General features: G+C 35.0%; 1 protein-coding gene across 2 annotated transcripts in view; it reads right to left on the minus strand.

Annotated features, from left to right (window-relative positions):
* Positions 1 to 1,032: 1,032 nt before the first annotated feature.
* ARIH1 (ariadne RBR E3 ubiquitin protein ligase 1) overlaps positions 1,033 to 23,478 on the minus strand; it is a 98,237-nt gene continuing 75,791 nt past the window's right edge. The window contains exons 6-13 of one of the 2 annotated variants that reach the window (XM_039856541.1): positions 22,990 to 23,096; positions 20,714 to 20,756; positions 20,140 to 20,211; positions 17,270 to 17,400; positions 13,684 to 13,741; positions 6,523 to 6,783; positions 5,432 to 5,544; positions 1,033 to 4,432 (exon numbers count right to left, since the gene is read on the minus strand). In XM_039856541.1, the coding sequence (XP_039712475.1) occupies positions 4,348 to 4,432; positions 5,432 to 5,544; positions 6,523 to 6,783; positions 13,684 to 13,741; positions 17,270 to 17,400; positions 20,140 to 20,211; positions 20,714 to 20,756; positions 22,990 to 23,096 (870 nt within the window). In that variant the 3' untranslated portion in view covers positions 1,033 to 4,347. The remainder of the gene's footprint in view (positions 4,433 to 5,431; positions 5,545 to 6,522; positions 6,784 to 13,683; positions 13,742 to 17,269; positions 17,401 to 20,139; positions 20,212 to 20,713; positions 20,757 to 22,989; positions 23,097 to 23,478) is intronic. The other variant, XM_039856540.1, reaches the window with a different exon arrangement.

Here is a 23,478-nt window from a genome sequence, read left to right on the forward strand (position 1 = left end):
AAATTCATTTGAACAAATAACTAGACCAACAACTACAAAGTGGTTGGCCACTATTTATAAAACGATGCTGAACCGTTTACTATCAACTATCACATGTGATAGTCTTCTCATGAGGACTGTTCCAATCAGTAAGATGAGGGCTATTCTATCTATGGCTGGTTTCTTGATTAGGCAAAACACAGAGCCACAGTAGTTGCAAACTGCAATAAATTAAAGATTAGAGAAACTATATAGCACTTCCCTAACAAACAGTAGCAGCTACAGGCATTTATATATAGTTTTTGATGTGCTTTAAAAGTATAACACCATAGCCAATAACCACCTTCCCTGGTACTGAATGCTAGGTCATTCTGAAACCAGATTAAGAAAATATACTATGTTAATGGAGTCCCAGGGAGAAGAAATTGTAAAATTTGGGGCAGGTTACTTAACCTCATTGAACCTTTCTTTTATAAAACAGCAATTTTTACACCACTTGCTTTAGGTGGTAATTTAAGTTAAAGTGCTTTAAAAAGTGATAAATTAAGTCTCATAACTATAGATCCAAATAAAACCAAATTACATTGTCCTAAAATATGGACTTGGCTAGACTACCAACGACAAAGATCTCCAACCCAAGACCTTCTTTAAGGCAACTCTCCCTTCATCCCTATGGGAGATACCAGCTTCTAAGAGTAAGCTAAACGGAAGTAATGTAAGTTTTGAGGTTGAGAATGACTTCTAAAATATTTTATCTTTAAGAAATTGACAAAGATCTACTAAGTATCTAACACACATCACTTACAACATAAAGAGCAATCTAAATTCAAAATTCAAGACACAGAAATCGAAAAACTTTCAGAAAATGCTCTAAAGGCTTCATTAACCAAGTTAATTGTTGGGGATAGTCTCATTCACAGTTCTCTGCAAAGAAACTGAACAAAATCTTGACATATAAAGTAGGAAGTGAGTAAGGCACATAATTAAGGTGACTGTTAGGCCACCGGTATGTCTTTTTTTTTTTTTACTATAAAAATAAACATAAGTAACTAATGGAATAACAAAATAAAAGTTTATTTTATTAGAATTAGGAATGTTCTTTCCCTCTGGGCAACCTGAACAGTCCAGTTACAATGAAAATCTAAGAACAGTTATTTCCACAGCAGAGGGTGCTCTATGCACAAAATTACAGGGTTAGGAGCATTTAATCAATTTTACCAATCTGATTGTCTCACCAACCCGCCCCCTCCCATCCCCCAAGTGCTCTATACCGGGATTTGCAGCTAAAAGAATTAGTTACATCAAGTCCTTTTCTCTCTTGTACTAAATTTCAGTTCCTAATCATGGCCGAATCACATTATACACTGCAGATTCAACCATTTCAAATCAAGTCTGTCAATCTTGGATCTGTTATATATATGTGTGTATGTATACACATGTGTATTTAATATATTTATTTAAACACACATAAAACACATACAATCTGGGTCACAGCAAATTACACAGAATTTAGTCTGATGATATTATATGCTACTCAATTTTACCACTGTGGTTTGTGTCCTGAGCTTTGGATCAAAATTTTATTGTAAATAATTTAAAAGTCCATCTATTGCTCAATGAATTATTCAAATGAAGCATGCACTTTTCAAAAGACAATGTAACTGCCCTCAAGAAGACAGGGAGACCCTGGTGCTTACCCTGAATAGAGCCCTCTTGATAGACTTAAGTAAGTGAAATGGGGAAGCTGTCTTACAATATGGCTTGCCTATCCCAGCTGGGGTCACTGAAGCTACTAATAATGAAAGCAATTAACTCAGGGAAATCTGTCAAATATGGAGATAGTTGTTAAAAGCTTGGAAGTAGAAAAGGCCAGTTCACCTTGATCCATACAAATTAGGGAATGCACCCACAACTGCAATACCCTCAGGTAATATGCCAACACTGAATCTAGAAAGCATGTCTAAAAAGTACTCTTCTTCCACGGGTAGGGGCTGATATTACGAAGTGCACACAGTTTTTGGATACTTGTTGCAAGGGAAATGTGTAAAGAGGATTTATGACACTCAAACTTAGATACTGCAGTTAATTGGTTAAGATTTTTTAAAAAACACCACACATACACAAAACATTTTAAGGGAGCCACATATATCTAGATAGCAACTCTGGCTGCTTTTCAAAGTTACCAGGGAAAGGAACTTACTCAAACTAAAAAAAAAAAAAAAAAAAAACCTCCTTAGTTTTGATAAATGCCTTTTAAGATTGATGCACTCATTTAAAATAAAGTCTAATGGATGATGGGGGAAAGAGAATAGAAATAGAAGCAGCAGATACCAAGTTCAGATCTGCACCTGAGGTGACAAGGGAGAGAGAATAAAAGGTACAGGTAAAGTTGATCCTAAAGCGACAAGTGGTTTAAGGAAGCAGCATAATATACTCAGCAAACATTCACTGATTTCTGATGGGAAAAGAACAGTTGCAAGTACATCTCATGTAACAACCTTTTCTAAAAGGAAAAGTAGGGTTGATTCAGCAAAGCCTAACTTAGGCAAAAGGCCAGAGGAAAGTGAACCTACTTCCCAATGGAGTAATAAGATGTACAATGCAAGGGCAGACAAAGCTGCCTCACAAATGGTAAACACTCCCTAGGCGCAAGACATTTAAAGGAAGACAAAGAGGTCCTCAGCCCAAACTGGTATTTAAGATTAAGACCTCTTAATATAGTTGCCTAGTTCACTCTGCACTCCTGTATAAAACTGAAAATTTAGGGATGCTGACCTGTTGAAAAATATCACAGGCAGAATGGCCTAAACAGGTATATAGTTAATAAAACCACCACCATCCTTTACTTTTAACATAGCTCTTAGTAGAAATCTCATAAAAATGGACATCACAGCTAAAATGCATTATTAATTCTCTTATCTGCTGACAATAAAAAAGAAAGTCAGTGATTTCTGTTTAAATGTGCTAGATGGAAATATCATGTTCTAAGGGTGCTTGCCTTCAAACTGGAACCCACAGCAACACATACAAGCAATTTCAGTATCTGCCATTTTAAATTCACAATCTGAAACTAAGTGAATGGCTATTTATTTATATTTATATTTAAAGCAAAAACATTCTATTTGACACCCTAATGTAAAGAAGGGGTGAGAGAAGAGCCATAACTAAAATCTTAAAAGGCTCAAAGCAGCAATTAAAGAAAAAATTTGAAATGTTTCCTCTGGATGTGATAGGGAGCCTAGGAAGCCTTCGCCTGTGTGTGTGACATGGGCAAACGAAGGTGTAAGTAGATGCATGAGGCCACAAAGGGAAATGAGGTTGGGGACTGGGTCATTCTTGAACTGCAGCAACAAAGCTCTTGTTGCAGCCCTTACCAGGCCAGAGCATTTAGTCAGTGCTTGACCTCCCTGGCCCTGATCAAGCACTGGGAATTCAAAGCATGAGGCCCAAGGCCAGCAACAGACATATGAAAACCAGAAAGGGCACAGTAATCTCAGGAAAGGGAAATCAAAGAGCTCTAGATATGTATTCCAGAGGTGCTAAACAGACACCTTTTTTATCCCAACCCTCAACCCTGGAAAGATAAAACTGAAAGAAAATGCACAGCAAATAGACATAATCTTGAAGATTTTTAAAGAATAAATATTTTTTTTGTAATTAAACATTATGCAAACACGTGCCACGCTTGCTTTGTCCATGCATATGCGCTATATACAATTTTGAAAAATACTGTGTTGTCCTCTTGTTTTAAAAGTCATATACAAAGTTGTTTTTTTTTGTTTGTTTTTTGTTTTTTTGTTGTTGAATTCCTCTTGCTGCCTATCCCCTTCCCCGCCCCAAGAATTTTCTTTACAAGGAACTAATTATCAATCACTCATGACCTTGGGGTATGAGAGAAAGAGAGTCAGTCTGTGTGTGTGGGTGTATCTGTATATGTAGGTGAGGAAGGGGAAGAGGTCCTCTACCAAAGTACAACAAAATGGCTAGTTTGGACATGAAAAGCAGTTGTCAAGGACCAGTTTTAAATTTTAACTGTACTACACTTGGGAAAAAGAAAAAGAAAAAAAAGGAGTCAGCTTTGAGAATGAAGCTACGTTACAAGTTAAAGTTGGAGGGCTTTTAGTGTGTCTGTCACACTTTTGTTGGCGGCCTAGAATACTGTTGTACAATGGTTTATCTACCTTTTTTTATTACAATATAATTTACTTAAACTTTCCGTTAACAAAACAGAATTCTGGTACTACAGACCAGCAGTGTCAGAATAGGCTTCATGCCTCCTTGTTTGTGTTTGTTTTGTTTTGTTTGTTTTAATTGCATGAGCACTCTAGATGGTAAAGTTTTCAGAGTTCATTTTATGCAGGGCCATTCTCAGTCCTCAATGTACTCCCACAGATCTTTTTCATAGCCTTCATGCACATGCTGTAACAAAACCCTTCGTCGACTCTCACAGTATCTGTAATTAAAGAGAAAAAAAGGTGTTAGCCTCCACTAATAAAAAAAGAGGAATTTATTTATTTTTTTAAAGGTACTCCTACATTTTATCCAGACTTGGAATTAAGGACTTATTTTTAATAGCACATTTTCAGGTCTTAATATAAAGACACAACAAACTATTTCTAATTTTAAAAAGGTATTTTTCAAAAGTCATAATTCCCACTTTGCGGTACTAATTTTAGAACAATAAAATGTCAGAAATTCCTAAGAGCCTTAGAAATCATCTGATTCAATCTTGCCATTCTACAGATGAGCAAAGTTTCAAGAAGTAATTTCAAGGGTTATTTACTCACATCTTAACACAACGTAGTAGCTATAGTTGGCTGAGGGAAGTAAAAATATTACTTAGGACTAAATCTCCAAGTCTTCCAAATTCCCAAAAGTTTCTACTACTATTAAAAAGATATAAGTATCTGCCAGGAAACAACTTTAGGGGAAAGACCTCCATGTTGAGAAAGCAAATATTTTGCATTTTTAGCTTAAGAGGTAACATATCTTCAGTACTATCTACCCCCTGGGATAAAGTAAGTATCTCCTTAGAAAAAAAAAAATCCAATAAAAATTTTAAAGAAAGACTGGGTAGCTCAATTGTCAACAGCCATGACCCCCAGGATTCCCAGGCTATGACCAGGATCCTAATCGCACCCCTCATCGTAATGGCCATTCACCTGTTTTAGGCTCTTCCTTGCAGGGCAGCAACTAAGTAGAAAAAGCTAAAAGGAAGAAATGAAATCAGCTGGCAGGCCACACGGCTGATTTCCTCTGCTATACTTAACTAGCACCACTATCTGCAATTTATTGTCCAAAGGACAGAAGTAAACTCTGAGAAACATGGCAGCAGCTCAGTTATTGGAAATGTTAAATTCAAGTTTCACTATCACCTGTTATGCCCACTAAGGCATAACAGACCACCAATGGCAGAAACTTTTGCTCAAAAGTTGTTTTTAAGAAGTCTCACCTGTACTTATCTTGTACTTTCTGCTTTATGTCCTGTAGAGAATCTTGTGAAATATCTCGTTCGAGGTAGCCCGAAAGCACCTCTGTGGCATTCTCTAGATCTGCTTGGTTATTCTGTAAATGAAGAACGAATACATAGTAAATACTGGCTTCAAAAGAAAGCTAAAAGATACAACATCTTAGCTGCTTCCTTGTCTACAGACTACTCTCAACACTGATTCCATAATTTTCCCAGGGGGTTTTAACTGCACCTGTAAAGCTCCACTCTGCTTTTGCCTCTAACAACTTGTTCTCTCTTTTCCAGGACAATTTGTTAAATGTCAAAAGAACTAAAGATTTACCCATTAACCTCTGGAAAAACATTAAGGACAATTTGAAAGGACATAAAAAGTCTTCAGCAATCTTCTAGTTCTGAGAACTGCTATTTGCTAAAACCAAAAGGAAAATGAGTAAAAAACAGAAACCCATTCTTGCTTATATCTGGCTGCACTCACTTCCTATAAGAGAACACTGTATGAAAGATTAAAATTTTGTTATCTTTTATTACTTTGGCTAGTTCCGTACATTTACCCATCTAAATTCCCATCTGCTAGTCAGTGTTATCTATCGACATCAATGTTTCGTGCATCTATTTTAAATGAACATCTCTACTTGAAAAACCTTTACTGCTAAAAGCCCCCTTTAGTTATTACTTCTCCACCAAAGGTAACTATAAACTCCTAATGCCATGTATTAGTTTTACCTGAATAAAGGCTTTTATTGAGAACTACGATGTGCCAGGTGCTATATAAACAATATACACGAACTGTTTCACTTAAACCTCATAACATCCTAAAAAAAAGTGATGAAGTCAAGATTCAAATTCAGTGCTGACTGCACAGCCTGCATATTTAATCGCTAGCTGGCTATAACAACATGTTTGAATGTAGTTTAGGAAATATCTAAATCTCATATCTTTCTAATACTACACTTTTAATCCACATTTTCTGAGCAGATTGGAACCTTTAAAACTCTATATATCTTATTTATGAAAGACCAAGTAGTCCTATGACAAAAGGTGGAGTTTTTCTCCCACTCGATAATTATTCCTACCTCAAAGATAATGGACTGGTTATTCTTTTTGAGGTAGAAAGCGAAGACATAAGTGTACATGAGTGTGGCACGACACTGGCAGAGGACATCAACTGCTTTCTTCAGGAACTGCACCTCAATCCAGGACATGTTGTGCTGTTGCATCTCCTCCATTTTCTGTTTCACCTGAGCATACAGTTTGTGCTCAAAGCGTAGACTCTGCATGTGGTTCATATAGCGATTACAGTAGAACAGGTACCTCTGCAGGGCTGCCCTAGATCTCTGTCCCATTAAGAAAAATTAATATCACATTAATTATATATACATAAAAGCTGTTATCAAATTTACTGATGAAGCAGTATAGGAATTTGGCTAAAATCAGGAAAAAACAGACATCTTTTGCTAGCTTTGTTATTATTTAATACTGCTTTGAATATCCTATAGCTGTATTTTCCAATACAGCAGCTATGAGAAACATGTGGCTATTTAAACTAAAATTAAAAATTCAGTTCCTCAGTGCTCAAAAGTCACATGTGGCGAGTAGCTACCAAACTGGACAGTGGTGATAAAGCACATTTCCATCATTACAGAAATTTCTATTAGATATAACAGTCTGCAAAAAGCTGTAATACAAGCAAGAAGCATCAGTGTTTTTTAAAGTATAAAACAACAAAGAGGCAATCAGACATGTAACTTCTGACACACTGCAAAAGTAAGTATACAGTTCTAACAGCTAAGTGTTCTGTGTCCTTCCCACACCCCACCCCATCAAACTCAGTGTAAATTCAAGCATCTAGAATTAACCATCAGCTTCAGGAAACACAGGGATAGAAGAACCTATTTAATGACACAGGGCAGTTGAAAACAGTAAAATTCAGAATGTGGAAAATTCTACAGGACAAAATGACTTTAGTTTCCTCAACAAATAAATGGCAAGGAGGAAAACAAAAGGAAAAAAAGGAAGGGCTTAAAGATTAGAGAAGACTCATGAAATATCAATCAAAGCTACTTTGGGGTTTGGTATGGATCCTGATTTGAATCAACTATTAAAGAAAATTTATGAAATAAATAGGGACATCTGAACACTGGAGAGTTGATAATATTAACAAAGTACTGCTTTCAAAAAACATATAGTTTAATTATAAAATAATACATGTTATAATATATATAAAAACAATGATACATTGCAGTTATATTAATACAGCCTTTTAAAGAAACATGAAGTGTTACCAAAGAAACAATAAGATATCTGGTCTAGATTTGTTTTATATTATCTATCACACTGCAAAAAACATTCACATAGGTATCTCCCATTATACTATAAATCTCTAAAGGAAATACACTTTAAAAAAAGTAATCGTGTTATCTCTAGTACCTAATATGTAGAAAGTGATTAAGAAAAGCTTGTTAAATGCAACCACTATGAAAGGGTTTCTTACCATGTAGGAACATCTTACCACATTTCTTTTCTTTTACTATCCTCTTTCTCTTCCTCTCCTCATGCCTTAAAGCTAACAAACAGCACAGACACTACTAGGCCCTATGGTTGGTCTCTTGCTTAGAAATACTACCTCTGAACCACAGAATTAGCCAATCACATGATCCAGCATCATACGACACTAAAATATCTCAAAAAGCCTACACAAGCCTTGTTATTTCAAGAGTTAGGCAGGTAACAATCAATGCTTACGCATTGGAAAATTATGCCCATTATATCTAATCATTATTAGATTAAATATATTATATATTATACACATTCATAAACTGAAAATTATGCCAATTATATCTAAAAACATAACATGTGGAAAGTAATCTGCCTGACATTCTATCTCCCCCGAAAACACTAATACTTTCAAGCCTGTCAAACTCCCAACATGACATGGAAAACTTAAATTACCATATTAAGACGTATAGTATTAGAAAATTTGATTTAATACGACCAACAATTCTGAAACAGATTCTTACTAAACTACCTCTAAAATTCAACATGAAAGAAAACCTATAAATAAGACCAAGTTTTAAATCAAACACTAGAATCTGGACTGAGAAATGCAATCAGTGACCCGAAAACACTTGGAAAACAAAGAAAAAAACCTGACTGCTTAGAATAGGGGTAAGCAAACTCTGGCTCTCCAGCCAAATCCAGCTGCTGCCTGTTTTTGTAAATAAAGTTAGCTTGGAACAGTCTTACTTGCTCATTTAAGTCTAAAATTTTGCATTACAAGAGCAGGGGCAGAATTGAGTAATTGTTAACAGAGATCACAAAGTCTGCTAAACTGAAAATATTTACTATCTGGCCATTCCCAGAAAAGTGTACCTACTCCTTGTCTAGAAGATAAGAAAATTCAAATATCCACCACTGTCAGCAATGTGACTTAGTATATTAAGTCAAAAACTTTCTACAACACAGGTACTCCTTTCCAAGGCACTCAAAATACCACCAATTTCTTTCTGGACTGTGTGACAATCCTGTACTTTTTAAGACTACAATTCCCTGTAAACACTAGGCCAGAGTACAGAAGTGTTGGAAGTGAGGAAAGTATAAGCCAGATGAATATGCAATGGTGTGCTCTATTCTAGAAGACATGGCTCCCCTGAAATAAACAAAGGCACTCATATGAAATCTTTCCCTGCACACCCACAGAATCAGAAGATTCTAATTTAGTCCAGCAGATGTGAAATACAAAAATAATACATTCTGGCATCTAAAATCTAGACAATAGAAACTACCTTAGAAGCTATGCCCAATAATCCACTGTCTCTACAGATCTCAAAAGAACTCTAGAGAGGGGAAAATATACTGTAGATGATACTTTGTTCATCCCTCTTGTGACCAAATCAAAGTTGTGATACAAACATCAAGCGAACAGCAAGCAAAGTAGCCTGGGAACTAGATGAACAGAAGTCCTACAACTAGGGAGAGAAGAAATTACCCTACAATGGTAGAAGGCAGGAGAGGGCGAAATGAGGTTGCCCCATCTGGACTGGCTGAGTGGGACAGAGAGGTTGCAGATACTTCTTAAAGGGGCCAATATCCATGAGCGGATTTTTCGTGGTGATGGACCTGCTCGCTCTGAGCACTGGCACCCGAATGACTGCTCAGGGAGCACCAGGGACTTACAGGGGCACACTGAGTTGCGGGAGCAAGGGCCAAAGGCAAGGCTCTCTGCCAGGTAGAAGTGCTGGCAGAATCCATTGTTCCTCTTGAGCCCTCCACACTTGTAGTGTGCAGACTCAGTGCTGCTGCCATAGCTGAGACATATCAAACTGGATAACAGAGGTCGCCCCGCCCAGAGGATTCTCTGAAACTCCACCTTCCCAACTCTGTGGCTCCATCCAAGCCACATCCAGGTGTGTCTTCAGCAAGTCCTGTGAAACTTGCTGAACAGCTCCAAGACCCTAACTGGTGGCAGCCGATCTCAGTTTCTGGTGTGGTTTCTTGAGGCAACTATAAGCACACCATCTGTGGATTGCTTACTAAATCTTAACAGGTGGCCCTGGAGGGGTACAGGCTAGGGATAAAGCAGCTGAACCCCTCTCAGGACGGTGCCATTGGAAACCTACTACACCAAGCCGCACTAATAAGACCGAGACTTAGAAGCTTTGCTTTGTACATAGAAACAGATACAGAAAGGCAAAGAAGTAGAAACCATATGAGAGAACAGAACAGACATCCAGAAATAATGGAGTCAAGCAAATTAACAGATGCAGAGTTCAAAACACTGGTTATAAAAATGCTCAATGAACTTAGGAAGTGTAGATGAATTCAGTGAGAACTTTAACAAAGAGAGAAAAAACATAAAAATGGGAAAGGAAATTATAAAAGGGAACCAGTCAGAAATGAAGAACACAACTGAGCTAAAGAGTATACTAGAAGGAATCAACAGAGTGAATAAAGAGGGTCGAACCGCCGATATAGAGGATAGAGAAGCCAAGGACATGCAATCAGAATGGCAAGAAAAAAGAAGCCAAGACTATAATAATAATTTAAGGAGCCTGTGGGACATAGTAAATGTAAAAATATCCATGTCATAGAGGTACCTTAAGGAAAACAAGAAGTTGAAAAGCTATTTGAAGAAAAAATGATGGAAAACTTCCCTAATCTGGTGAAGGAAATAGGCGTACAACCTCAGGTAGCTCATAAAGTCCCAAGAAAGAGGAACCCAAAGAGGCCCACACCAAGACACATCATAATTAAAATGCCAAAGGTTAAATACAAAGAGAATCTTAAAAGCAACAAGAGAAAAGCAGTTAAGGGAGCACCCATAAGATTGGCAGTTGATTTCTCAAAAGAAACTATGCAAGACAGAAGGGCTTGATAAAAAAATATTTGACGTGATGAAAACCCAGGATCTATAATCAAGAATACTTTATCCAGCAAAGCTATCATTTAGAGTTGAAGGACACAGAAAGTTTCCCAGACAGAAATAAGCTAAAGATATTCATCAACACCAAGTCAGTATTATAGGAATTGCTGTTAGAGGGACCTCTTTAAGAAAAAAGAACATGTATCAAAAACATGAATAAAGAATGGTAATAACTACATTCCTATCAACAAGTACCTCAAATGGAAAAGAATGAACTGCTCCAACCAAAAGACAGAGTGTCTGAATGGATAAGAAAACAAGACCCCTACATATGCTGCTTACGAGAGACTCACTTCAGACTAAAAGACAGACACAGACTAAAAGGAAGGTGATGGAAAAAGATATTGCCTTGATGGACCTAAAGGGTATTGCACTGAATGAAATAAGTCAGATAGAGAAAGATATCACATGATTTCACGTACATGAGGAAACTAAAGAACAAAATAAACGACGAGAAAAATGAAAAACTCGTCAATACAAAGACTATTTTGAGGGCTACTAGATGGGAGCGAGGTTGCAGGGGACGGCAAAAAAGGGCAAAGGTATTAAGAAGTACAAATGGATAGTTACAAAATCGACATGGAGATATAAAGTGTAACATAAGGAAAATAGTTAACAATGTCATAATAAATATGTAAGGGAGATAAGGGATACTAGATTTAGTGGGCGATCAGTTTGTGAGTTATATAGCTCTCTAATCACTATGCTATACAACTGAAACTAATATATTTTTGTATGCCAACTATAATTAAAGAAAAGTCATCAAATTATATAACATAAATACGAGCAACGAGCAACTGTCTATTATATTTCAAGAAAGCTAGGGGGAAAAATGGGATTCTACCAGTACTCAAACAAAGTTTGGGTGAGGCCAAGGATAATCCATATATTTTCTCTGTTGGCAAATACTGCATTTGGCTAGATCTAGCAAGACTACTCCTCATTGGATATGTAAAAACTAAAAGCTCACTATAGTAATTAAGAAAAATATAATACAGCATAAGGGAAAAATAATATTTCTCTGTGGACGCAGAAGAATTATCAAAATTACAAAACAGTTTTAGGAAAGTTTATGGTCTCTTCAATATGATTTAAGATAATCATGACTACTTAAAACGGAAGCAGAAAGCCATAAGGGAGAAAAGTCTAAGATAAAACAAAAACAACAGAAGGAGATACAATGACAAACTGAGCTAAATAAAAAACACAACATTAGAATCAAGTCCAAATGGGAGGCTAGGAAAGCATGACTATCACTGTAGAACTTTTATATCAAAATTACATAGGGTGATTTATTTCAAATTAAAGTCTAAGTATTAGACTTGATGTGACTAGGGGTAAGGTTGTGAAATGATGTGGTCTAAAAACATCATGGAATTTAAAAATATTTAAAAATCTGATGATAACCTAAAAAAAAATCAAAAACACTGTGGATCATCTGAATGAACCTATAACTGAAAACCTAAATTTTTATTTCAGGTCTTACATTTGTGAAATGGCTAAAACTGGCACCAAGCAGTATTACTTTACCTATATTAGGTGAATGAGAAAAAAAATAAGTGATGAGAATGTATCAATAATTCTAATCAAATCAAATCAGGAATGACAGTTTGCAATAACTGAGATATAGAAAATTGGTGAGGGAACATGTGGTCATATGGCACTTAATTAAAGAAAAATAAATTACATTAAATTTTAAAAAAACAGCTATAACAGTCTATCAACAATAATTTAATTTCAGCTAACAACTTGTCCGTCAAAATAATTTTAACTCGAGTTTCACTGGTTTTGTACTTCTCTTAGTTTGGCTGTATGGCTGTACAAAAGCCTAAGGGTTTATAGCTGGTTTTATGTTTAAACATATTTAAGTAATAATATAACGAATATAATTTAAATCAACATCGGAAATTGTGGGAATTTTTTTCCCTTTTAAATAAAGGACAACAAATGTTGTGAAAGTCTGTGAAACACAACTCATTATTTATAAATACAAAATATAATTGTCCAGTATTTTAAAAAAATCAGACATAGAACTTTCACTTCTAACAACATGACAGACTAGGTTATATTATATATGTTCTTTTGTATTTATGGCATTTTTAATTAGAAATAAATTTATGGTATTTTAATTTGAAATAAATCTTAAAGGAATGTTAAAAAAATGAAACAAGAAGAAACTGATGTTTTGGATTGCAAGGAAAACCATTTGAAAATATATTTGGGAGAACTGGGGAATTTCAATGTGGAATGGATGAATATAAGGAATTCTAGGAGTCTATAATTATGATAGAATCACCATGCTGAAAAGAATTCATTGTTGAAATCTAATCCACACCTAGTGTTTGAATCTCTTGTTAGTGGTTGTTCCCTATAATGTAATAGAATTCTCTACCTCCTGAGGCAGTACATTCCAAATGAGCTCACCTATAATCATTCGAGCTTCTTGATGAATGAGGTTAAAAAAAATAAAAATAAAAATAAAAAATAAGACTGCATATAAATTATAGCAGAGGTATTTAACAAATATTATTCTCTAGTCTCCTTGCTGGGGAGGGAAAATCTTGACACCACAACTTCTGAAACCTGGAATTGTGCTACATGAGTAGATTAATTAAAAGAAAGCAAACTAACCTATAAATAGAAATGCTCCCAATAAGCATGTTGGGTGGATTCCCTTTCTAAATGACAGATACCCAGTATTCGCTGGAGTATATTTCCACGAATTTCTTAGAATTGAAAACTCTGCTAATTCATTCCCTAATAAACACATAAAGCACAGCCTGTTCAACTGTTACCCCAAAATAGATGTACTTACCTCCTGTGCATCTCTTGCTGCCTTTGCATCATCCTCATTATAGCGGTTACAGTTGTACCTTAAAGTAAAGTAAGAGGATTCCATAAAGCCATAAATCAATGAAAAGGGAACAAACCACAGAATTTTAGCCTGGATTGGAGATTACCTAAGAACCAATATTCTCCTTTATACAGATAAACTGAGGTGTTAAAATACCCAGGGTTCTACCATTATGATAGAATCACCAGGCTAAAAGGAACTCCGTGTTCTTGAATCTAATCTACACCTAGTGCTCGTTTCTCTCTATAATAGTGCATCAGCTCTCTATCTAGTAATAGGGAATACCTCACCTCCTGAAGTACGAGATAGTACATTCTAAATCGCTCACCTATAATCAGTACAACGCTGTCATTCCAGAACTACCATTTACTGACTGCAGTTTAACTCAATTTTTGATGAGCTCACATCACCTCCTAGGCTATTATTTAGGCCAAATAGTCCCAATTTATCCAGAGTTACTTACCTTTTTATCTTCTCTTTCATAAACCAGAGAACCAATAGTTAACAGACTACTATGTAATAGATGCTGTGTTATTTGCTCTATATATTAATACTTGTGCAGTTTATAAAAGTCCCTGAAAACTGAATGATACACAAAACAGGTAACAGAGGAAAACCTGCCCAGAGTGGAGATGATTAAGATTGACATTTCCTTTGCCTTGCTTACTCTATCTCTTCTTTTATGGGAGCATCCATTATGGAAACAGCTGATATTTACTGAGTGCTTACAATCCACTTACTAAGTACTTTGAATATACTATCACATTTAATTCCCTCAACCACCTTATGAAATGTGTATTATTATTATTATCCTCTGAACAGATGAAGACCTAAGTTTTGGGAAGATAAGTAGAATATTCAAGGTTGCAAAACTAGAGTTTCAGAGCTGGGAATTAAATTCATACGTGTCTACCAACTGAGACCCATGCTCTTCACATGCTGTTGTCATGTCTACAGGATCTTTTAACAGTGATCTTCGTAGAACTAAAGAAAAGCTTTTGAGTTTAATTTAAACCTTGTTAAACTTGATCCACTGTTCTAATCTGTCGAGTTCTTCAGGATTTTAATGGTCTATATATTTAATGGGCTATATTCAATAGCCTTCTTTGATGTTACCCCTAAATGCATGTAAGATTCTCATGTTAGTTCAAGAATGTCATCAATAAAACTGACCATAAAAGGAGTATATAATTTATGTGGGGAAAAAAAAAATGATGAGGACAAAGCTTTTCGGCAAATCATTAAAGCATTTCATTAGGAAGACACAAATTCATTTCATTAACTGTACTCCAAGAAATAATCATTCGATTAATTCCAAATATCCCTCCCTGTCTATACTCATAGCCTAGGCCACAAATTCTCAGTCCCCACTGAAATACCTTGCTGATATATATAAAACATTCCCTAATTCATCACCCTAATAATACCATCCTAATAATACCATTGGTTTGTAGAATCAATCACAAAATCTGGAATTACATTTTGTCTGCTACCAGTCTTTGTTACCTCTCTTATCTTCCAAAATTATTCAGAAATAACCAACAATGACTCATCGATCTCAAGTTTTTAAAATAACCTAGACCACAATTCGCCTAGGTCAAGAGTTTTATTAATTCCCCCCCGCCGGTTTGGGTTCTAATCCTCTTAACAATAACTGTGCTTTCAATTAAGCCCAAAGATCACCTTTCCTTGCTCTCTACTGGTAACTATTAATACCTCTTCTTCCTACCTGATATATCCTTTAAATTTTTCCTTTTGAGGCTTTTTTAAAAAAGATATTTATAAGCCTCACCTCATTCTGGGCTTTAATCTGTCAACATTATTAAGAATATTAAAGCCAGGAAAGCAAACAGGGTTCACCTATCCTTTTAACTCAGATGACTGATAGTGCTACTTGGACCACTACTTTGAGGATTCTGAGGCACTTTCAGATTTGAAGAAGAAAGTACAGCATGGTTCATCAGCAATGTTAGTCATGGGTAAAGGCAAGACACAAGCAACATTTCTGACATTCCTGGTCCAAGTCAGTCTGTATTCTTCTGTATCCATCATTTGTTTCACCCTCTTTTCAGTTTTCAATACAGGTCATTTAAAATTTAAGTTGTGATCAGAGATTACCTTACACACAAAAATGTATCTATTTAATAACACTTCTTCTCCATTTCCTCTCCTTCACCAGCCTTCTTTAAAATACACTAGAGTGAATTTAGTTTCTGGGAACACTAATCCTCCAGTTTGCCTTCTTAAAATTCACAGTGTCTGTCTGGCTAAAACCCAAACACCATTCCTTGGCTCTGACAGTTGTAAAATCACTTTCTTCCACTTAACCAATTAGTTTTTACCTGGTTCCTAATTAATTTCAGACAAGTAATCCCTCATACCATTCCTCTAATGAAGTTAATGAAAGTTCCAATGAAACTAAAAGGGAAGGCTTGCCATTGTCTTAAGTTCTGATCCTCACCTTATCTTGAACCTGCAATTTCTTCCCCTCCCATCCACTTCTTACAAAGTAGCCACATTTATGAGATAATGTATATAAGAAACAAAATACATCATCCAAATAAGATTCAATCATGTCACTCCCTTAAAATTCATCTGATGATGTCCATACTACTTTAGGTCCAAGTCTACATTTTCTTTTCCTATTCCCTACAACTTATGAGGGGTCACACACTCAAATGTCAATAGGGGACAAGGCAGGTAACTCAAATTACTGAAACAGGCCATTTGAATATTATAACACTCGGAAATATTTTTACTTTTACTAAGAGGTGTGCTAGTTCCCATTTTTCTCAAAATTCAAGGCATCTTCAGTCTAACTTGCACTTTCCCAAATTGATAAGAATATGCATAGAGCAAAGGTATATTATTCTACTAAATGTGATTAGTACCATCATGATACATGCAAATGCCTTTAAGCTTCAGTCATGGGGAAACACATCAAACTGTAAAGAAAAGGGCCCCATCTAAAGGGCTACTACTAGTCAATTCCAGGTGACTGCTGCCAAGCAGAAATGCAGGCCTGTTCCTATGTTTCAAAGAGAAGCTAAAAATCTGTACTATGTTGATCAATTTTCCAATTTTCAAAGTTTAAGACAAATTTTTTGTCCCATGGTGGGCAAAGTAAGTAAAACACAACTGCACACTGGGTTTTGTCAATAGTCTTTTTGTTTACAACTATTGCCTAGAAAGACATATTAGACGATGCAACTCTTCTCCAAATAAGCCATGTATGTTCACATCATTCTACCTTTGCTCAAGCTGCTCCTTTTGCCCTGAATGTTTTTCCTAACACTTTTTCAACTAATTAACTCTTAAGTCCTCCTTAAAATTCATCTCACTTATTACCTCCTCTGTGAAATATGCCTAATTAATCCTTCTCTCTGGATTATCTTGCATATACTTCTAGCACTGATCATGCACTGTATTCATTTAGCTAGCTCCCAAGTTAGATGGTGATTTCCATGAGGTAGAAACCTTATTCATAATACGCAGCACAATCACATACTTATGTGAACATATTCTTCCCTTCATTTCCCCAACCTACCAGGCAGATCCATGTGGTTCCCAAGGGCCAAGACACACCCAGCAAAACTCTGCTTTACAGTTCTGGTTACGACAGACCATGTGATTACAACCGCCATCCTTCTCAATTGTGACATGGCATTTGGGACATTCCTATGAAGAGAAACTATAAAGTTGGTGTCAATGCTACACTAGGTTGTATTACTACCACTGAGGAAAAGCCAGTTCTAGATTTGGTTTATTTGTAAATACCACATTTATTGTGATTAATACAGGTAAAGCACTTAGAACAGTGTCAAAGAGTACTACTGTAAATGAGCTGTTATCATATTACTGGCTTTTAAAATATACAACATCTTAAGGATCTGTTTTAGTGGAGTTGGAGGACACAAACAATTTAAGTGCTTTTAACTATACATGTAGTAACAATAGTTTTATGGGAGGTAAAAACATTTTGTTCACATAAATATAATATACTCTCTGGTGTCATCTAGAAATAATTATTGAGTACTTCCTGTATCTCACTGTTCTCAGTGTTTTATATGCATTAACTCATAATTTTTAGAGAGGTGCTATTCCTTTTTCCATTTGTCAGATGAATAAACTAAGGGAGAGAAAAATAAGAAAGAAACTAAAACTAGTCCAAGGTCACACAGGTAAGCAAATGATAGCCAGGATTCAAACCCAAGCAATTTGGCCTCAAGAGTCAGGCAAGTAGCTACTGAATTTCTCAATTTTCTTCTGCCAATACCCTTGTCTTAAATTCTTCTCATTGTGGTCCATTTACAACGGTGCTACAGGGATCAAAATTTTCCCCCCCTAGTTTGTAGCATTTTCTTGGTTGCTACTGAGCCAGTTATTACCCTGTAGGCCTATTGTATTTTTCTTTGGAAAAATCGAGAAAATCAAACTTATTCATTATTTGTAATAAAACCATAAATAAGATATAAATCTTATATTTTTGCTGTATTTGTGTTTGATGTCTATAACTCCCACAAGGGGTGGGGGAAGCACTCATATTATTTGCACAATTCGACCTTTGTGAAACAGACTACACTGCACATAAACAATTGTAATTTTAAATATGTCAACATGGCAATTTTTAATTATACATTTTAAATCGAATTTTTGAAGTCACTCACATGAGAAATTTTACATTTTCCCAAAGAAGCAAATTCTAGGCCTAAAATACCTGTTTCACTCTACACTACTTAGTTATAATTAACCAAGTAGTATTAAGCTCTCAATATGGTTAGGATACCATCAACAATCTATAAACCACAATTAATAAATAAAAGCTTCTGAAACCTCTCAAGAGAAAAATGCTTGTTTCACCTCGAAACTACCAAGTAGATAAATTTGTAATTACAAATGGCCATTCTTCCTCAATAATCTACTTTCTAAACAAACTCAAACATATTCAAGCCTGTATTCCCTATTTTAAACATCTTTGGGGGCTGAGTATTTGGGGATTTCTCTAGGTGCGGAAAGAGAGCAAGATTTTAATCAAATGACTTAATGAAAATACAGCTGCCCTATTCTAAATACTAGTTTTATCAAGCATATTTAAGGATTCTGGGGCTTTAATAAACACATTTGGTGGGGAAATCTTCAATTTTTAAAAATGAAAGCTTGGCTAGGAAATTTTTTAAATAACAAAAGTAACCACTTTCTGACATTACATTAGGTTTTCATAAGTGTTATGACTTATGTTTAGCTGATGGTTTTAGAGAGCGCAAAAGTATTTATTTCAACCACACATTCCTCAAAGATGTGGGCATTTGTACTATGTGACAGGACTCACTGTTTCACTGCTAATGCTTTCTGTGATATAGAAATGAATACATGTTTTTTAAACTTTTTGGGTAGAGCAGGGTACTAATGGTATAAAATCAAGTGTTAGCTTTCATCATTTAAGTACCACTTATTCTTATCATTTTGTGACAGTGATAAAAACAGTACAAAGCCATACAACTAACACTGGTCAAACAACTCAATATTCTTTAAAGCACTGTCTTCACATGTGAAAGGCAATACTAAAAATGAATAGAGCATGAATAACCTTATCATTCATCACGCAAGTCACTTCCTATATGGATGGGATATAAGACTGAATTTAATAAAAATTGAGTATTTATACAATCTCCTATTAAGAGACTGGCTGGTACACATTTGATATTCAAATGCTTGCTTATCAATGACAGAAAACAAGGGTACCCAATATTACTAACATTTAAAAGATATTTGTCTAGCATTAAAGAAGTGGTTCGTGGTCATAAAGAGATTAAATTTTGAAACTAGTATCCTGAGCAATGCACTTCAAAAAATAAAAAACAAAAAACAAGGGATACCCACATTACCCCCAAACTTTTATTTCTCAAGAGTCAAGTCTCTTAATAAATCATAGAAGTTTAACATGTTAAAGATATTACATAACAAAGTTACTCAATTATTCTGGTTGAATAATGATCTCAGGAATGATTCCTTAAAAGTTAAACCCTGCAGATTTTTAAAGGCAGAAAACCGAGCGAGGTGGAGTAAACTCTACAATACACTTGTATACTAAAAAACAGCCAAGAACAATATGAAAAAGCATTATATCAAATGCCAGGGTAGAAAAATTATCAGTCTTTTCTTCTATAGGAAGTGTTTTTCTAACTAAACTTCTAGAGTACTGTGCATATTACAGTATAGTATTCAATAAAATAAACTCAAACACTAAAATATAAAAAATTATTAATAGGCAATTATTCTGGAAAAAAACAAAAACCTTAATCAAGAAAAAGGTAAAACAAGGCCCTTAACTAGGTAAATGTAACTGCTTTTGCTAATGCTGATGAAACCTATCCTCATCAGTTCATTACCAAGAGTTTACAGAAGGAAAATACCAACCTTTGTGTTGGCTGCAATCCAATTAGAGGTTTCACTGTCATCATCACACTTTTTAATCCACTTCTTCAACCACTGTTTGAAAACAACAACTGTTAGGGTACAACAAAAGACTTCAGAAGTAGTAGATTACTTCAATACTTAAATGCAATCAAGCTTAAATATAAAAGCCAATGGACATCACTGGGTTTGCCTCCTTTTAAATGGAGGAAATCCTGTAGTTCTCACATCCACTATATACAAAATCCACCAAAGAGGACTTTCTCTGGCTGAAGCTGAATGGGGAACCTAGAGTTTGAGGAGAAGCCCGGCCCCAAGGTGTGTCATTCCCCTCAGCTAATTACAAAGCCTGACAAAGAAGGTGCCTTAACCAGGATTATCTTGATAATATATCAGGAGCTGACTTACTCCTAAGGAATGCTCCCTGAATATTTGGCAATGATCATCTGAAATAAAAAGGGCAAAATAAAATCTGCTATCTACTAATGGAAAAATAACAAAATTGTAGGCCGTAGTTTTCAGTCAAGTCTTAGAAGTGCTCTACTATGTTATTTAAAAATGAAAAGGCCAAACTTACCTTACACTTAACAGGATCATGCCAATTTTCTCCACAGTTAAAGCTGTTAAATGACCAAGAGTTAAAAAAAATTAAGTTCTTCCTACTGTAAGTATGTAAACAAACAAACAATTTTATGCTTTATAGTTCCTCAATATTTTCACCAGTTTATAGTAATTGGCAAATACAAAGGCAGGAACCATGTTTATTTTATTCTACAACAAATTATTTAGAATTTAGTATTAGAACCAGTGTATATGGGGGAGGGAATGTATGAAGAATGACTATAAGCATGAAGACATGCTTATGACAATTTCAATAAATGACTATCTAAGCAGCTACCAAACTGTTAAGACAAAAAAAAAAAAAAAAAATTTAGACCTGTATTTTTCTGATTGTTTTAAAATGTATAGTTGCTGCAACCATTTCTCAGTGAAGCCAGACTGAAATTATTTTCACTAATTTGAACTTAAATTTCAACCAATGCTTCATCAGCATATATTAAATCTTTTACTTAAATGCAGAGGAAAAGTCTGACTTTGTAGGGTAATATATAATTTAGTACTAATAAACTGTAAGCAAAATGCAGGAAACAAAAAGGCCACATCTTTGTTATGATCCAAAAACATGAACCTCAGTCCAGCAGAGATAAATTGTACCAAACAAGGTGTAAACCAAGAATGTGACTAAATATTCTCTAAGAATATAGTAATTGAGAATGCCTTTCTGTTTGCTAGGCACATGGTATATCCATTTGTTTAAAAAGTTTAAACTAAGAATCAACACAAATGTTTATGAAAAAGTAACCATGGAACCATGGCTGATAAATTAGCTAATCGATAATTTAGGAATGCCAAAAATCCTTGGCAAATGAGAGGAACAAAGTGCTATTAATTTAAATGAAGTCAGGATAATGGTTACTTCTGGAAAAGATGATGAGAATTGAGATGGAGAAAGGAACCAAAGGGTTTCAAACCTATCTGTTTTATTTCTTGATAAAAACAAATTACTAATTTTGATCAAGGTGGGTTGTAGCTACATAAGTATTAGTCTCTATGCTTTAGTCTATATTAGAAATATTTCCTATTAAAAATATATTTGAAAGTATGTATGGAATCAGACTCTACCCCCTCTCTACAGAAACAATAATGTATATTTAATAATTACCAAAATAGCATGTATTTTATACATATTTAATGTCTTTGAGTTTACCTGCACTTTCCGGAAATATTTAATGTTAATGATGTGTAAGTCTAATTCTATAGATGTTTGAACAAAAGAAAAGGATGGTATGGAATACCGATAAAATGTCTATTTGCTAGCTCTAGAGCCCGATGGCTTGACTGGCTTCTCATTCCTAAAAGGTCTACGAAGGAATGAAAGATCATCTTAACTCTCTGTCTGGTAAGTCAAATCTAGAATGCAAAGGCTGAAGAATATACAATAAACTCCAAGAACCCAGGTTACCAAGAAAGCTGGGGCCGGAGGAGCCATAGGAAAACTCTTAGTTAAAAAGCTTATCTAATTAACCATGTTTTCTCTTTCCAATTTTGTCTGCACATTTTCATTCCAGGAATAAGATTAAACTTGTCAGAGCAAAGGAAAAAAAATTTTAAAGTCCTAACTGTGTATTTTATTCCTAGAAGAGATAACTTGAAAACATAGCAAGAGTCATAAAGAAATGAAACATTTGATCATTAACAAGTACCAATTTGTTTATGGTTCTATTTCAGGACAATTTGCAAAGGTGCAGGAGAATAATATATGCTCCAACTCAGGAAAGGTGTTTAGATGATACAGAGTAGTTTGAAACAAACTAAGGGATATACATGTAATTTCTCTCTTTGACCATAAAAAGCTCTTCTAAGAATAAGAAAAGTCTTAACTGTATTTTATTCCTACAAGAGATAACTTGAAAACACAGCAAAAGTCATAAAGAAATGAAACATAATATGACAAATTAAGCAGTCAATCACAAAGGAGAAGAGCTGAGTTCTTGTCCCAGATCTACAAGTTTGTTTCCAATTAAGTTCCACTGGAACACACAAGAAAATGTGATTATAGCTGTATTTTTTTCCCATATATAAAATATATCCAAAAGTTAGTGCAAAAAGGAAAGAGGAAAATTATTTAAGATGTGACTTCGAAATCTAATTCTTATTTAAAAGAAATATACATTCATTTAAACCAACACCACCCACCTCGCTACCTGATGTAAAAAAATTTTTCTATTTTACTACCAAGAATAAATAGAAAAGCTATGTGTACTATTCCAATTTAAGAAATCACTTCTTTACCAAAACTGGCGCCCACATTTGCAGCGAACAGGTTTAGCATCAGGATATTGGACTTTAACAACATGGTGGCAATCTGGGGCAGGACACCACTTCAACAGTCGATTGCACTGAAACACAAGTTAGAAAAGAAAAAAATGACAGTAGGTAAATCAAGATGCAAGATTTCCTGGCACACCAAGCAATCATTTATATTGCTTCCCTAACACAAGGGGCAAAGGTGACACAAGCATATAAAAAACCTGCCCCCAATACTTCGTCTTCTATATGAATGCTTTTGAGTGCACTGTTTTTCCAGGATTATAAATCCTTTGAAGGGCTGGTTTTATAAAATATATGAAGAACTTCTTCTTCTATCTTCAAAATTCCACGGAGAAACTTGAAAAATAATTACTCATTATGTGATCAATTTGTTAATTTTCAAGGCAATTTTCAGAGGCACGATAGAAAAATATGCTTCAACTCAAGAAAGGTGTTTAGATGACACAAAAT

The sequence above is a fragment of the Pteropus medius genome, unplaced genomic scaffold, assembly GCF_902729225.1.
Source record: "Pteropus medius unplaced genomic scaffold, Ma_sr-lr_union100, whole genome shotgun sequence".
Lineage (NCBI taxonomy): Eukaryota > Metazoa > Chordata > Mammalia > Chiroptera > Pteropodidae > Pteropus > Pteropus medius.